The sequence below is a fragment of the Eutrema salsugineum genome, unplaced genomic scaffold (assembly GCF_000478725.1).
Source record: "Eutrema salsugineum unplaced genomic scaffold, Eutsalg1_0 scaffold_22, whole genome shotgun sequence".
Taxonomy (NCBI): domain Eukaryota; kingdom Viridiplantae; phylum Streptophyta; class Magnoliopsida; order Brassicales; family Brassicaceae; genus Eutrema; species Eutrema salsugineum.
In genome coordinates this window covers 217,404-232,485 of record NW_006256812.1, presented here as the reverse complement: position 1 = coordinate 232,485, position 15,082 = coordinate 217,404, and the positions used below count along the sequence as shown (strand labels likewise).

At 39.0% G+C, this 15,082-nt stretch overlaps 5 protein-coding genes across 5 annotated transcripts; all 5 read right to left on the bottom strand.

The window, feature by feature from the left end:
• Positions 1-325: 325 nt before the first annotated feature.
• On the bottom strand, positions 326-2,484 carry LOC18015772 (UDP-glycosyltransferase 74F1). Its single transcript, XM_006397493.2, has 2 exons — positions 1,677-2,484; positions 326-1,220 (listed from the first exon to the last, which is right to left on the bottom strand). The coding sequence occupies exons 1-2, from the start codon at positions 2,298-2,300 to the stop codon at positions 495-497; spliced, it is 1,350 nt and encodes a 449-aa protein (XP_006397556.1). The 5' UTR covers positions 2,301-2,484; the 3' UTR covers positions 326-494.
• Positions 2,485-3,382: 898 nt separating this feature from the next.
• LOC112086208 lies at positions 3,383-5,545 on the bottom strand. Its single transcript, XM_024155080.1, has 2 exons — positions 4,870-5,545; positions 3,383-3,645 (listed from the first exon to the last, which is right to left on the bottom strand). The coding sequence occupies exons 1-2, from the start codon at positions 5,543-5,545 to the stop codon at positions 3,383-3,385; spliced, it is 939 nt and encodes a 312-aa protein (XP_024010848.1).
• A 1,334-nt stretch (positions 5,546-6,879) lies between these two features.
• LOC112086207 (glutathione S-transferase T3-like) lies at positions 6,880-7,776 on the bottom strand. The gene has a single exon (XM_024155079.1). It carries the CDS (start codon positions 7,774-7,776, stop codon positions 6,880-6,882), a length of 897 nt encoding a protein of 298 aa, XP_024010847.1.
• Positions 7,777-9,475: 1,699 nt separating this feature from the next.
• On the bottom strand, positions 9,476-11,155 carry LOC18015874 (UDP-glycosyltransferase 74F2). Its single transcript, XM_006397492.2, has 2 exons — positions 10,499-11,155; positions 9,476-10,410 (listed from the first exon to the last, which is right to left on the bottom strand). The coding sequence occupies exons 1-2, from the start codon at positions 11,120-11,122 to the stop codon at positions 9,685-9,687; spliced, it is 1,350 nt and encodes a 449-aa protein (XP_006397555.1). The 5' UTR covers positions 11,123-11,155; the 3' UTR covers positions 9,476-9,684.
• A 1,011-nt stretch (positions 11,156-12,166) lies between these two features.
• Positions 12,167-15,030, bottom strand: LOC18015873 (formin-like protein 2; the record flags this gene model as incomplete). The annotated part of the gene is made up of 4 exons (XM_006397491.2): positions 12,167-13,064; positions 13,143-13,396; positions 13,620-13,819; positions 13,916-15,030. Coding segments are annotated over 4 exons (2,316 nt in total), but the record flags the coding sequence as incomplete, so codon positions are not given.
• Positions 15,031-15,082: the final 52 nt, after the last annotated feature.

The following is a 15,082-nucleotide window of genomic DNA, read 5'->3' as shown; positions in this document are numbered from 1 at the left end:
GAAAAACAAGAAGGGGAAACAAGACATAGTGAGACTTGTGGGAAAAAATCCGATTTACAGCAATTTTTCCTAGAAAGATGAATACCAATCAAACTCATTCGCCATGTATTCTGTGTGTAGAACTAAAGACAGAACAGGATTTCCTTTGATGGTTATATACCTTTGTATAGCTGTATAATAAACAAACCAAAAAAACTGCAGATCATTACCAAATACAAAAAAAAAAAAAAAATGTTTAGGCGACGAATTGTTTCCTTATTTTTTGATGCACAAGCAAACTTTCAAAATGATGATTGGATTCTTTACGGTTCAAAGATTTGAAGATTGCAATTCATTTACTCTCACATGGCTTTAATAAGAGAAGTTGGGAAGTAAACCAGAAGATGAACATACAACAGAAGAAGAATCAACTACAAAGATTATTTTGAGTAGAAGAAGACAGATCCATCAGGACATTACGAGCAGATACCTTTGCTACTCAACATGTGAGTAACTTATATGATTTGAATCTTTGATGCAAATGTGTTAATGTTGATATCTGTAGTGCCTCCTTCACTGAGTGACTTCACAGCCAAGTCTCTCCATTTCTTTGCGTTCTCCTTCATCTCTTTACTCTTCTCTCCTTCCATCACTTCCTTAATGCTAAGCTCGATCTCCTCTCTCTTCGCAATCCCAGTATCTTTCTCTGCCTTCACACGAACCCCAACCTTCCACACATCTTGTATGTACTTTGCATTCATTGGTTGATCGGTCCATTGAGGCATAGCCACCATGGGAACCCCTAAACTCAAAGCCTCCATGGTTGAGTTCCAGCCACAATGAGTCATGAAACAACCAATTGCTTTGTTTGACAGAACTTGAAGCTGAGGACTCCACTTCAAGACCAAGCTCTTGTCTTTATCCACTGTTTCAAGAAACCCTGATGGGAGCTTTGACTCCTCTGAAGCTCTGACCACCCACAGGTAGCTGAAGTTTCTTATCCCAGAAGCAATCTCTTCCATCTGCACACTGCTCAGCTGAGCCATGCTCCCAAAAGCTATATATACCACCGACCCCTGTGGCTTGGTGTCTAGCCAGTCAGCGCATAAGGCAGCCTCTTTCAAGTCGAAGAGGTTTAGATCATAGTCTGTGTCTGATTTGATTTGTTGGTCTAAGTACATTGATGGAACAGTCGGACCAATTGTCAACACGGGACAAACTTTCGACAACAACTCCTCCTCCTATAAACCAAAAATATAAAAGCAAAAAAAGACAGAGTAACTTGTAAAAAATCATGGTAGCCAGAGGAAAAAGACCGAGTAACAGGGACAAGAAAAACAAGTAGCTAAGGCAACTAAACAGGAAAATTATATCAAATCAGAGTAATTAAGACAAAAACAGAGTAATTAGGGAAAAAATAGAGTTATTGCAACATGCATATGCGAAAACAGAGCAATTAGGACATTAAATAAAGGGAAAAACAAGGTAGCTAGGGAGGAAAACAGGGTGGCTAGAGAAAAAGAACAGAGTGAATATGACGCTAAACAGAGTAGTTAGGGCAAAACAGAGTACACAGAACCAAAAACAGTGCATCTGAACATGAAGTAGGGAAACACAGACATGAATCATGGGAAAATACAGAGTAATATTTGGAGATAAATAAGGACAAAAGCAGAGTGATAAAGACATGAACTAACATGAGGGTCGAGCTCCTGGAAGGTATTAACGAGTACGAAATCAGCTTTGTCGAAGTTGGTGAACTGTTGAAGCACCATCTTAAAGTAAGCAAGATGGGACCCCGTAGGAGTGACAAAAGTAGGCAAATCTTGGAGCTCGAGAAAAGGCAAATCCTCGATGGGAAGTTTCACGCTTCCATTGTTCATGTAAGCAAGATAGTTATAATAGTTGACGCCGCAAGACTGCGTGAAGAAAGGAGCCGCAGCTAAACCGAACTCTCTTGCAAGGTCAAGCGCCCAAGGCATGAAAGAATCGTAGACAATACAAGTGATGGGGTCATCACTAGTCTGATGCTTGCGGATGACGTCAGCAACGGTTTTGGAGCCGAAGGTTTTGAAGTTTTGGAGGTATTCAGGGACGGAGGCGGCCGATGAGAAGCCACCGTGGTCGTAGCCGTCAGAGATTGTGGCTACTGAGACGGGACTAGATGGGTCGAGGTGGATTGTGTTGAAGATGAAAGCGGTGAGAGTGTGAGTGGTTTTGAAACCTTTGGACTGAAGTCGTTTGCAGAATTGGCGAATCGGTGTGATGTGTCCTTGGCTTGGGAATGGCACTGCTAACACATGCCCTCTCTTCTTCTCCATTTCTCTCTCTCTCTCTCTCTCTCTCTCTCTCTCTCTCTCTCTTTCTTCCTCTCAATCTTTGCTCTAAGCCAATGTGAAAAACAAAACAAAAAATCTTTGCTTTAAGCAAAACAAATAAATAGATGTTGGGGATATATATATTGGTAGATTCTGGAGGTTCTTCCCAGAGAAGACAAGAGCTTGTGATCAGAGCAAGAAAAGAAAATGTCTTAATGGAAAATAGGAAGTAATGAATTTCTACAGAAAATAAAACAAAACAGGAAGTAAAGAAGTGAGAAGATTCTCTACGGTTGTATAGTTATAGAATAAGACTTTGGACAAAATATTTATTATAGTAATATATCTATATCTATATTTTAGTGTACTAAGAAATCATTTCTAAATAATTTAAAATAAAAAACGTAAAAATTTAAACTTCAAATATGTTGTGGCCCAAATGTCAAGTGATATAAAAGTGGACTTACACCTAACAAAGGAAAAAATGATAATTTATATTTTGTGTTTGGTAAACTTTATATGGCAAGAATAAACAAGTCATATAGGTTAAGAATACTTACAAATTTTAATAATTTGCAATTTTGCATACAGGTAAAATATACCAGTTTTGGTATGAGATCAGCTGAAAATAGCCTTAACAATTAATTATTAGAAAAAGGGATATTCCAAACGAAGTGCCTATTAGCAAAGACAAAGAGTCTCCAGTCGAAACAGAGCCTTCGGCAGAGACTCTAGCTGAAGACCTAAACGGTGTCACTTTGCGTAACGGATCAAACTGGAACAACATAATGGGCCACGCAGATGATAAGAAAAAGCCCATTTCGGTTCGACGATCTTCTTCATCAACGGCTTTAACGCTCGCCGACAAAACCAAAGATGAAAAGCAGTCAAGCAGAGCATGAGTGAGAAAATAAGCATTACGGATAAAACATTCAACGTCAAGCTTTCAAATCGATTTTAGCCCCTCGATTCATCTTGCTCTGTCTATGATCCTTATGGTTTTAGTAAAGTGTATAGCCAGTATAGAGAATCGTTGAATGTGTATAAGCCTTAAGCGATATGAATACTATTTTTTGTTGATAATTTTATAAGAATTCGTTCACTGTTTCAAGAAATCCTGATGAGAGCTTTGACTCCTCTGAAGCTCTGACCACCCACAAGTAGCTGAATTTGCTTATCCCACAAGCAATCTCTTCCATCTGCACACTGCTCAGCTGAGCCATGCTCCCATGAGCTATATATACCACCGACCCCTGTGGTTTCGTGTCTGACAAGTCAGTGCATAAGGCAGCTTCTTTTGAGTCGACGAGGTTTAGATCATAGTCGTTATCTGATTTGATCTTTTGGTCTAATTACATTGATGGAATAGTTGGACCAATTGTCAACACAGGACAGACTTTCGATAACAGCTCCTCTTCTTGTAGAAGGAAATCAGAGAACAAAAATAGAGGGATTGGGTGACAAAACACAGTAGCTAGGAAAAAACAGGGTAGCTAAGTAAAAAAGAACTGAGTAACTAGGGCAAAAAAACAGAGTAATTAGGGAAAACAGTGTAATTATGACATAAATTTGGGAACTCAGTGTTATTATGATATATATTTTGGAAAAGAGAGCAATAAGGATAGAGTGATAAGTTAGGGCAAACAGAGTAATTTAGACTTGAATGAGGGGAACTCAACAGCCTAACTAGGAATGAATTAACATGAGGGTCGAGCTCCTGGAAGTAATTAATTAACGAGAAGGAAATCGGCTTTGTCGAAACTGGTGAATTGTTGAAGCACCATCTCAAAGTAAGCAAGATGATTGTGGCTATGGAGACATGACTATATGGATCGAGTTCGGTTGTGTTGAAGATGAAAGTGGTGAGAGTGTGAGTAGTTTGAGACCTTTGGAGTGAAGTCGTTTGCAGAATTGACGAATCGGTGTGATGTGTCCTTGGCTTGGGAATGGCACCGCTAGCACATGCCCTCTCTCTCTCTCTCTCTCTCTCACATGCCCTCTCTCTCTCTCTCTCTCTCTCTCTCTCTCTCTCTCTCTCTCTTACAACAGATAAAGAGAAATTATTATACTGATTGGCTTGTGAGGTTGTTGCTAGAGAAGACAACAGCTTGTGAGCAGAGAAAGAAGACAAACCCCGAGGTGCGTTTCTTTCTTTATAAAAGAAAACGTCTGAACAGTCTTATTTTGAAAGTTTATTTCATTGTTATATTTGGGAACTAAAGAAGATGGAACGTTAAGAGTCACATGGAAATGTAAGAGTATCTCCAACAATAATATGTAGTTAAGGGATGTAATGGAATTTTTTAATAGTTTTTGTGCACTTTATGGATTTAGAAACTCGGATAGATTTTTTCAAATTTGAAGTGTCCAATAGCAGTATGAGAGTTTCTAATTTTTTTTTTATTAATTTTTTTCAAATTCAAATATTTTATTAATAAAAATTATTTCAATAATTTGAAATTAAAACATAGAGTACAGAAAAAAATCAGAATTTAAAATTTAAACATAGTTGTCATCTTGAATATGTACCCATCTCGCTCATCTTCTACGATCATGTTATGAAGTATTATACATGCTTGCATAATCTTTCCTATTTTAATTTTATCCCACATCAGAGCTGGATTTTTGACAATGGCAAACCGAGCTTGCAAGACTCCAAAAGCACGTTCGACATCTTTACGGGTAGCTTCTTGACGTTTAGCAAACATGCGGGCTTTATCACCCTCAGGAAGTGGAATAGATTGGATAAATGTAGCCCATTTTGGATAAATTCCATCAGTCAGATAGTAAGCCAAATGATATTGTCTTCCGTTGACAAAGTAATCCACTTTTGGAGCTTTACCTTGTAAAATATCGTCAAACACAGGAGAGCGGTCAAGAACATTAATATCATTTAGGGTACCTGGAGGTCCAAAAAACGCGTGCCATATCCATAGATCTTGTGAAGCCACAGTCTCTAAAACGATTGTCGGTTTTCCAGCTCCTCGTGTATATTGTCCTGCCCAAGCAGTGGGACAATTTTTCCACTCCCAATGCATACAATCGATGCTTCCAATCATCCCGGGAAATCCGCGAGATTCTCCAATATCTAGTAGTCGTTGAAGATCTTCTGGTGTGGGTCTTCGTAGATACTCATCTCCAAACAGATATATGATTCCTTCTACAAAATTTTCCAAGCAAGAAATGGCGGTGCTTTCACCAAGCCGGAGGTATTCATCAACCGCATCAGCCGCAGAACCATATGTCATCATCCGAATGGCTGCTGTATATTTTTGTAGTGGAGAGAGACCGGATCTTCCAGTAGCATCTTTTCTTTGTTGAAAAAATGGAACTTGAGTACTGAGGGTATCAACAATACGCAGAAACAAATGTTTGTTCATTTTGAAACGACGACGGAATAGATATGGTGGATAAACGGGATCTTCCCGGAAATAGTCATTCCATAAGCGCATGTGCCCTTCTTCCCGATTTCTTTCAATATAAGCTCTTTTTTTCTTCCTTGCTCTTTGACGATCACCCCGATTAACAAAGAGATTTTGAAAAGCTTGCTCGTAAATTTTTTCAGAAGCTTCTTCAAATTTTTCTTCCATAATTTTTTCAAAATTATTATGAGAAGAAGATGCCATAAGATAGATGTGTTTTAAGAAAATATTGAAAAGGGAGTATTGTTGTTGATAAATGAAGTTGATATAGAAGATGTGTATATGACAAAGAACGATTTTAGTATAAGGAGAGAATGTGTTTGTGATTTTAGTTGAATGAGAGAAGAGTGATTTGTATGTGACTATAAATGTCTCTATTTATAGGGATAGAATGTGCATTTCATTATGTGGTTTACAGCTGAAATCGTCGAATATGTTAACAAGATTTACAAGGAAAAAAAAATATGTGGTGTCTTCATATACAAACAACACAATATGTGTGGTGTCTTCATACACAAAAATATGTGGTATCTTCATATACAAACAAACCAATATGTGGTGTCTTCATATACAAACAAACTAAAAGTAGGACTCAACATTATTGAGATACATTATTGAAAACGTCGGCTAAAGTTTTTAAAAGCATCGACCACATTATTTAAACCCTTTATTACAAATTTTTAAAAGCATCGACCCAAAAACAGGCCCAAACTTTAAAATCTCGGCTAAAAATTGGTAAGCCTCGACCAGTTCCTTCAAAACCTCGGCTAAAAATGTATCTCTCGAGCAAAATAGAATTGGTGGCCCAAAAGCTTTGAAGTGGTATGTGAATGTATCCTTTTTGTCCTGCAAACCAAAAATGGCTCATCATCAACAATAACAACCAATATCATTATTATAGAACAGGTACAAACAAACCATTGTTCTTTTTTTTGACTTTGCATTTATCAATATTAAAAATTAAACCATATATCAAAACAAAGAAACGACAATCATAATAAAACATGACCTTCTTTATAAGAGTCACACACATACAACTACATACTAAATCCGAAAAAACATTAAAGGAAAACATGAAAAACCCCTAAGAGAAAAACACATCCTTAACATAATTGAAAACATACAAACCGAGAATGCAATGATACAAAGGTTAAAAACCATCACTTAGACAACATTTCGGAAATGAGGTTGTTCTTAAGCTCAACTTCCATTGGAGTAAGAGGGTCGGTTCTTCCTAGGAGGTTGGCAAGAATCTGTTGTTTGTTAGTTTTATCTTTCAAGGCTAACTCCTTCTCCCTTATCTCCCAGATGTTTCTATAGATATCCATGGCTTTTTCATTCATCTCCACACTCTCAGCTTTGTCTTTTGTTTGTTTCTTTTTGCCTTTAGCCGCCTTTACACCTGGAGGACGAGTTACTCCTTCATTTTCTCCATGGCTGAAAGCCTGTTCTTCCTCTGTTCTTCTTTTTTTGAACATTCCACATCCTCTCCACTTCTGATCGTGTCTTAATTCTCTCCAGGCGTGCTCCATGGTGAACTTATGCTTGTAATCATTGTAGTAGATATCCAAAGCAAGCTTCATGACGTCATTTTCATTTTGCCCACTTGTTTTTTGTGCTGAAGCAGCTTCAAACGATCCTACAAACTTGCAAACACATTCATTTAGCTTTGACCACCTCTGCTTACAGTTGATTGGACCCCGCTTCTCATCAGGAGATATCTTATTACTCGCAGCATAGTAGATTGCAATCCTGCTCCAAAACGCATCAGCTCTTTGCCCATTCCCAATGATCGGATCCTTGGAGGTATTAAGCCATGCACTTATGAGCACAAGGTCTTCAGTTGGAGTCCATGGCCTCCTTGACCTTTTCTCTTTGACAGTCTCTTCAACTGGACTTGGAGCATCAGTCCATTGTGTTCCAGAAACGAGAGGTTGTGAATCACCAAGTGCAATGGTAGTTTCCATTGCACTTGGAACTTGTGGATGAGTTATTTGCTGGCTACTTAGTAGCTCCATGAAGCCTGAATGGTCGGAAAAAGGGTTTGTTGAATCCATTTCTTTTGGTGAATGAGTTTTTTTAAAGGATGAGAAAGAACGAAGGCAAGAGAGTGGAAGAGGTTTGTGTGTTTGTGGGTTCTTAAACAAAGCAAAGCAAAAGAGAAGTAAAGAGTGTGGAAGAGGTTTAGAAAACAAATGAGAGAAAGGAAAGATAGTGGAAGAAGGTATCAAAAACAAACATACATTACCTCCAATATATAGGCTAAGTATTGACGATGGAGTTAGCAACCAAATAGAGTTAGAGTTAAATTTATAGTTAGCATTCAACAGAGAGTTAAACGATCAAGACTTAACATAAGTTCTAGTTAGAACAGAAAACTTCTGTTCTTGTAGTTAGCATTCATTGTTTTTACCTAACCGATAACACCGTTGCATTGATCATAGGTGACATAAAGAATAAGAACAGAAATCCATCCTAATTAAACAAAGCATTGATTCCACTCTCTAATGCTAACCTAACACTACAGACACAGATTCAATGCCTATTTCCATCCATCACAAACCATCAATTAGAAACCACATCAACACCATCCTAATTAAACAACTGAAATGATTCTCGGATAACTATGAAGAGAAAATCGAACTTACTTGTACAGATGCATGGTTATGACTTTGCTTGATTGATCAAATGGCCCAGACTTGGCAAGCTCGATGAATTGACCCTGATTTTTTGGATCGATCACTTCTTATCTCGCCGCCACTTGACCGCCACCGCCTTCAAAATAAGACGCAGACAACTCGATATTGGAGAGGACGACTGGACACCGCCTCGGATGACTGGAGCTCACTTGCCGCCAGAGCTTCACGCCGAGAAGATTTGGATTGAAGATCAGAGATATCGAAGAGAATGGGTTTGCTCGAAGAAAATGTGTTCTTGGTTTTTACAAATGGAAATGAGAAGCTTCCTTTTCATTTAGAGGTTTTGATAAAAAAATTTAAAAAAAAAATATAAAAACGTTAGCCAATCAATATGCGCCACGTATGAGTCTCTATTGAGTCTCTATAAACTACAAAAGTAGAGACGTTTCTACTTTAATTAACTATTAAAACTTTATTTTTAACCCAAAAAACTTCTTAACAACTCATTAAAAACTGTTGTTGGAGGTGGTCTAAGTATTAAATCTACGGTTCTATAGTTACAAGAAGATCTCGACAAAATATTTATTACTATTAATTTTTTTGTATTAAATCTGAGTAAGACAATTACGTGGTGCATATAAAAATTAAAACGATGTGGTCCAAATTATAATCATGTTAATTTAAATGATGTACATGTTAAGCCTAATAAAGGGGAAACATGACTTTTTCCATCATCATGTTAATTTTATGTATTTGCTTAAACATGATAAATCAAGAATAACATCATAAAGAGTTAGAAGCAGGTGTAATTATATGCATGCAAGTAAAGAAGATATCACGGTTTAATATGAAATCAACTGAAAACAATCTAAACATTTAATCATTCGAAAAATGAACATTCTGCTAATGAATCGACGGAAACAGTGAGTAAGGAGTTGAAGGAAATTTTGGCCGAAGTGAAGCAGAGATTCCAACCATTGATTCATGGACCTGCGACCAATTGTGAACATTGGACAAACTTTCTACAACAACTCCTTCTCATATAACAAAAAAACAAAGTTGAAATAGCTTAATCAATGTCTTCCAGAGAGACAAAAACACCTAAACAATTTGTTGGACAAAAACTTAACGAAATGTTTTGCTTTCTTCTCAGAATCTGTATTCAACACAGGGTAGAATTATGGAGGAATTGTAAGATTGGGATGTAACCAGAAGATGAATAAACTTAAAGATTACACAAATTGAAAGGCTTATCCAAAAAAGAAATAAAGACTGACCCAACAAGATATTAAAAAAGAGATCTTTTCTACTTCATGTGTTAATAACTTATTTGCTCTGAACCTTGGATATAAATGTGTCAATATTAATATCTGTAGAGCCTCCTTCACTGAGTGACTTGACAGCCAAGTTTCTCCATTTCTTCGCGTTCGTCTTCATCTCTTCACTCTTCTCTCCTTCCATAACTTCCTTTATACTAAACTCAATGTCCTCTCTCTTGACAATACCACTCTCCTTGTCTGTCTTCACACGAACTCCAGCCTTCCACACATCTTGTATGTACTTTGCGTTCATTGGTTGATCGGTCCATTGAGGCATAGCCACCATGGGAACCCCAAAGGTCAAAGCCTCCATGGTTGAGTTCCAGCCACAGTGAGTCAAGAAACAACCGATGGCTTTGTTTGTTAGAACTTCAAGCTGAGGACTCCATTTCAAGACCAAGCTCTTGTCTTTATCCACTGTCTCAATAAACCCTGATGGCAGCTTTGCCTCCTCTGAATCTCTAACAACCCACAGGAAGCTGAATTTACTTACTGCTGAAGCAAGCTCCTCCATCTGCACATTGTCCAGCCTAGCCATGCTCCCGAATGCTACATACACCACCGACCCTTGTGGCCTTGTGTCGAGCCAGCTAGTGCAGAAGGCAGCATCTTTCGAATCAAAGAGAGTCAGATCGTAGTCTGTGTCTGATTTGATCCGTTGATCTAAGTACATTGATGGAACACTAGGGCCAACTGTCAACACAGGACAAAATTTTGACAACAACTCATTCTCCTGTAACGAAAGACAGATTAATTAGGACCTGAACAAGAACAAGACATGATAATGAGGAAGTTGTAAGAGAGAGATAGAGAGATCTAACATGAAGTTCCAGATCTTGGAAGGTATTAACGAGTACAAAATCAGCTTTCTCGAAGTTTGTAAACTGTTGGAGCACCATCTCAAAGTAAGCAGGGTAGGATCCAGAAACAGAGAAGAAAGAAGGCAAATCTTGGAGCTCAAGAAAAGGCAAGTCTCCAATGGGAAGATTCAAGCTTCCATTATTTATGTAGGAAAGATAATAGACATAGTTAACAGCACAAGACTGTGTAAAGAAAGGAGCCGCGGCTAAACCAAAATCTCTGGCAACGTCGAGTGCCCAAGGCATGAAAGCATCATAGACGATACTAGTGATGGGGTTATCACTAGTCTGGTGTTTGCGGATGACGTCTGCAATGGTTTTGGAGCCAAATGTTTTGAAGTTTTGAAGGTAGTTGTGGATGGAGCCAGATGAGTCAAAGCCGTGGAGGTCGTAGCCATCAGAGATGGTGGCTATGGAGATTGGCCCAGATGGGTCAGGCTTGATGGAGTTGAAGATGAAATTGGTGAGAGTGAGAGTGGTTTTGAGACCTTTGGAGTGAAGTCGTTTGCAGAATTGGCGGATTGGTGTGATGTGTCCTTGGGTTGGATATGGCACTGCCAATACATGTCCTCTCTTTTTTGCCATCTCCTTCTTTCTCTCTCAAAATGGTATGCTTTATCCAACAATGAATATACCTTATGAGATAATGCGAATATATATAGACAGGTTTTGTCAGGTTCTTGCTTAAGATGAGAGCGGTGGGAACTTGAGATCAGAACAAGATAGTTTTGTTTTTTTCTCTCTTTTTTCGTAAGAGAAAAAATGGGAATAAGAAGAGAAAATCATTTTGCGTTTCTTTCACAAATAAATGAAATGTGTGAATCAAAAGATTTATTTCTGTATTTGCTCTTCTGTTCGGTGTATAAGAAAAAATGGAAATAAGAAGAGAAAATCATTTCGATTTCACAACAGTAGTGTCAAAAAGATTTATTTCTGTATGTGTGAATCAATGAAATGTATGTATGAATTAAAGATTTATTTCTGTATGTGTGAATCAAAAGATCTTATTTCTAAAATTATCTACAAATGTAAAATACAAAAAATACACAAAGTCATAATTCCCTTTTCTTTATCATTTTGTTGTTAATTTCGGAGAAATAATATCTTAAAGAGATATAAAGACAAACGGAAATGGAGTAAGAAGTGAAAAGATTCTCTACGGTTCTATAATTACAAGAAGATCTGGACAATACGAAGAGGACCTTTGTGTAGTTGACGTCTTCTCCCCTAATATCTGACATTTCTGTATTATTTAAAATGTGAGATTTTGTATTTTTCACTGAACCCAAATTTTAATTTTTGTATCGCTTAGTTCCAGATTTGAACGCTAGTCCGTGCTCATTTATTATGTCTAGTAGATCACTCTATTTGACACCAAAGCAAACGTTAATAAGGACATTGTCTAATGTCTAGTAATGACCATTTGAAGCAAAAGTCAAACTAAAAACGATTCTTACAAAGTACAAACAATCATTTACCTATACGAATTAATAAAGGGACACAGAGAAATATAGAACAGAACCAGACAACTATATTTTGTAATTAAATTAATATTTTCATAGATTTAGTTAATATAACGTTTTCTGAAATTAGCTATTCCATTTCTCCGCACAAATAGATCACATGCTTTATGCTTATACGACAGAAATACAATTCTATTGGATAAATTAAATGTTCACGTAGATAAATGACATAGCACGGAATACAATCTAATGTTTTACAACAGTAAAGTGTCAAAAACAAATCTACATAAAAAATTAACATATTGTAGAAAAAAAAATTACGGAGTGACGGTCTGGTTCGACGGTGGTGAAGGTCTTTGTACGGAGCCGTACACTGATCTCTCGTTTACACGACCAACTTCTTTACACACTTGATCAAGAATCGTCAGAAAGTCTCTGACCACAGCGAAAATGCGAAAAGGGTGAGATTCCGAATTCCCGTGGAAATACTCTGTTACTTCTTTAACCATCTTCATGACATTGCTTCCATGGGATTGTATCTCCGTGATCTCTTTCTCACCTTTGTTCAAGAACATGTTCATTGAGTCTAAGAATCTCTCTACTCCCGTTTCTAGCTTTAGCTCCGCGATTGCTTCCTTGACTTTCGTTATTCCGCTGGCTATTTCCTCTGTTTCGTGGATGAGGGAATTTGAATCCATCGCAGCTGCTTTCTTGACGTTTATCAACTGAGAGCTGAGGCTTGAAACCACTTGCAACCCGAGTTTCTTGAGCTCTAGATCGTCTTGGAATGCGGATTGCTCAGCTATGTCATCGCCTATCGGGTCGTGAGCCGGAGTAGAAGAAACTCGAGCTCCTTCAGATTTTATGATTTCTTGAACTACGAAATGCAACAAGGTGGTTTTCCCATCCGCGCCTTTGATATCTACCAGCTTTAAAAGCGTGTCAAGCTTGAAAGCATGCGCATCACCTCTATTGGTTCCTATGTTCATTCGGTTCCCAGTTTTGAGCACCGCTTCTAGAAGCTTCAAGAACATCCGTGTATTCTTTAACTCACCACAAGCAGCCTGAAAGTTCGATCAAACGCACATGACTGTTCTGTATTTAGCAAAAAAGAGACTTAATGAGGACAAGTAGAGTTTTACCTCGAGGGTGTCGAAGGATCTTTTCAGGTACTCGGTTTCGGATTCGAAGTTGACTATGTAAAGCATTGCATCGATCCTCTTGAAAGCGAAAGGAATGTTCAGCAATGCTTTGAGGAATCTCTCCGCAGGTCCAATCTTGGAAGGAGATTCATCATCATCATCTTTAAGCGCCTTAAGTTTGTCTTCTTCTTCTTTGGTAGGTGCCATCTTAAGCAGGCATTCGAGTAGCTCAGGTCCCAGAGTATCCGAGTTGCCTAATTCATCAACAAGAAAAATGTTTAGACACCCTTTTTTTTTTTCAGAAAACTAAATCAGTCCAGTCATGCTTCAAGACTCTCAGACCAGTTTGAGGAATCATCAAAGCTAAAGATATGTTTGCAGCAGTGAGTGTGGCTGTGTGAGGTAACCTCAAACAAAATTTTGATTTTTGACATGGAAACTTCTGCATAAGCAACAAGAGAATGGGAAATTATTCACCTTCTACAAGCGCTTCGCATACTTCATCGGCCGTTACATTGAGAGCCCTCAGCAAAATCGCAATGTTGTGGGACTTTCTTGGATCAAGAAACTGATTCTCATGATTAGCAGATTGAACAACACCTGCATTTCCTCCATCTCTTGTTCTTGAATTTGGATCATTCGCCCTGAACAATGTCTCTATCATTTCTTCATTCACTCTGCAAAAGGACAAAAGAATCATATTTTAGTCCCGTAGGCAAAGAAGGGAACGAATTGTTTAAGACTATGAAAACGAATTCGTTATATCTTCTTACTGAAAAGAATTGGATTTGATTTGGTCCCACACCATACCACGGCCCGAGCTTGCTCTAACTTTGTCCCAATGTAAAGGCTTCAACTTTGGTTTCAAGGTCTCCTCTTTCTTTTCTGGATCAGAGTCCCCACGATGAGGCGAGAGCGACGTGGTAGCCGGAATCTCCAATAATTGCGGCTGAGGTGGAGGAGGTGGTGGTGGAGGTGGCCTCGCTGGACAGGGTTGCTTCGAAACGCCGTCGTTTAAGCTGTTCTGACTATGCAGCGAGAGACGAGGACTAAGCGACCTTGGTTTCGAACTTGTTGCCGGAGAACCATTCAACGACGAGGCGGAATTAGTCGGCGAAGATGAGTTCGAGCCGTTGATACTCCTGCTGCCAATCTGATCAACACTAGAATCCTTTAATACGCTAGCCCAGGCACGTGAAGGGCTCTGTTTACGACCGGAAGATCCTCTCGGAGAGAAAAACTCGTCGTTTTCGTTGTCCTCTCCGTCAAAGTCGGGTCTTTTAGGGTTTAACTGATCAGTGATGTGGTAATTGGGAGTGAAAGCTGGGAGCTTTGGTAAAGGAGGGAGAGGACGGAGCTCCGGAGAGCCTTGCTTATGGTACTGTGAGTAAGAAGAAGAAGAAGACGAAGAAGCAGGAGCTGGTAATTCCAAGACGCCCGTGACACTGCCGGAGACGGAGATGGGAGATTTCTGCTGATCCAAACCGCCGCTTCGGGAGTTCACTAGAGTACCTAAGTAGAGAAACTCGGAGGAAGTGTGAGAGGAAGTGTATTTCGGTGGTTGTTTGTGTTTCAGAGAGCCGTCGGAAGGAGCGGCGTTGAAGAGCTGAAGAGAGTCTGATCTGGTGGATTTAGTGTCATCTGCAGGAGAGGAGCGGCGGCGATGTCGGGTTCGACGGAGGAAGATGATGAAGACGGCGAAGAGAGAGAGGAGAACAGCGGCGGAGACGACGGATACGGTTATGGCGACGACCTTGGCGATGTGGCGGTTGTTGTGAGGGCTTTGATGGGTTTGTTGTGAGTTGGAAAGAGGAGAGAAGAGATTGTTTGGCGGGAAAAGTCGGGAGTGAAGGCCGGAGGAGGGAGGTGGTGGTGGGGGAATGAGCCGCCGTTGGAAGGATGGGGTCGGAAGGAGGGGAAAAAAGGGTTAGGTTTTCGGG

What these genes read in the sequence shown, in the direction of transcription:
- LOC112086208 (XM_024155080.1), bottom strand. Translation starts at nt 5,545, where the DNA reads ATGACATATGGTTCTGCGGCTGATGCGGTTGATGAATACCTCCGGCTT. An exon ending in AGGAAAGATTATGCAAGCAT is followed by an intron (nt 3,646 to 4,869) that starts GTATAATACTTC and finishes CAATGTAATTAG; the next exon opens with ACCAAAAGATCAAATCAGAT.
- LOC112086207 (XM_024155079.1), bottom strand. Translation starts at nt 7,776, where the DNA reads ATGGATTCAACAAACCCTTTTTCCGACCATTCAGGCTTCATGGAGCTA.
- LOC18015772 (XM_006397493.2), bottom strand. Translation starts at nt 2,300, where the DNA reads ATGGAGAAGAAGAGAGGGCATGTGTTAGCAGTGCCATTCCCAAGCCAA. An exon ending in TCCAGGAGCTCGACCCTCAT is followed by an intron (nt 1,221 to 1,676) that starts GTTAGTTCATGT and finishes TTTGGTTTATAG; the next exon opens with GAGGAGGAGTTGTTGTCGAA.
- LOC18015874 (XM_006397492.2), bottom strand. Translation starts at nt 11,122, where the DNA reads ATGGCAAAAAAGAGAGGACATGTATTGGCAGTGCCATATCCAACCCAA. An exon ending in TCCAAGATCTGGAACTTCAT is followed by an intron (nt 10,411 to 10,498) that starts GTTAGATCTCTC and finishes CTTTCGTTACAG; the next exon opens with GAGAATGAGTTGTTGTCAAA.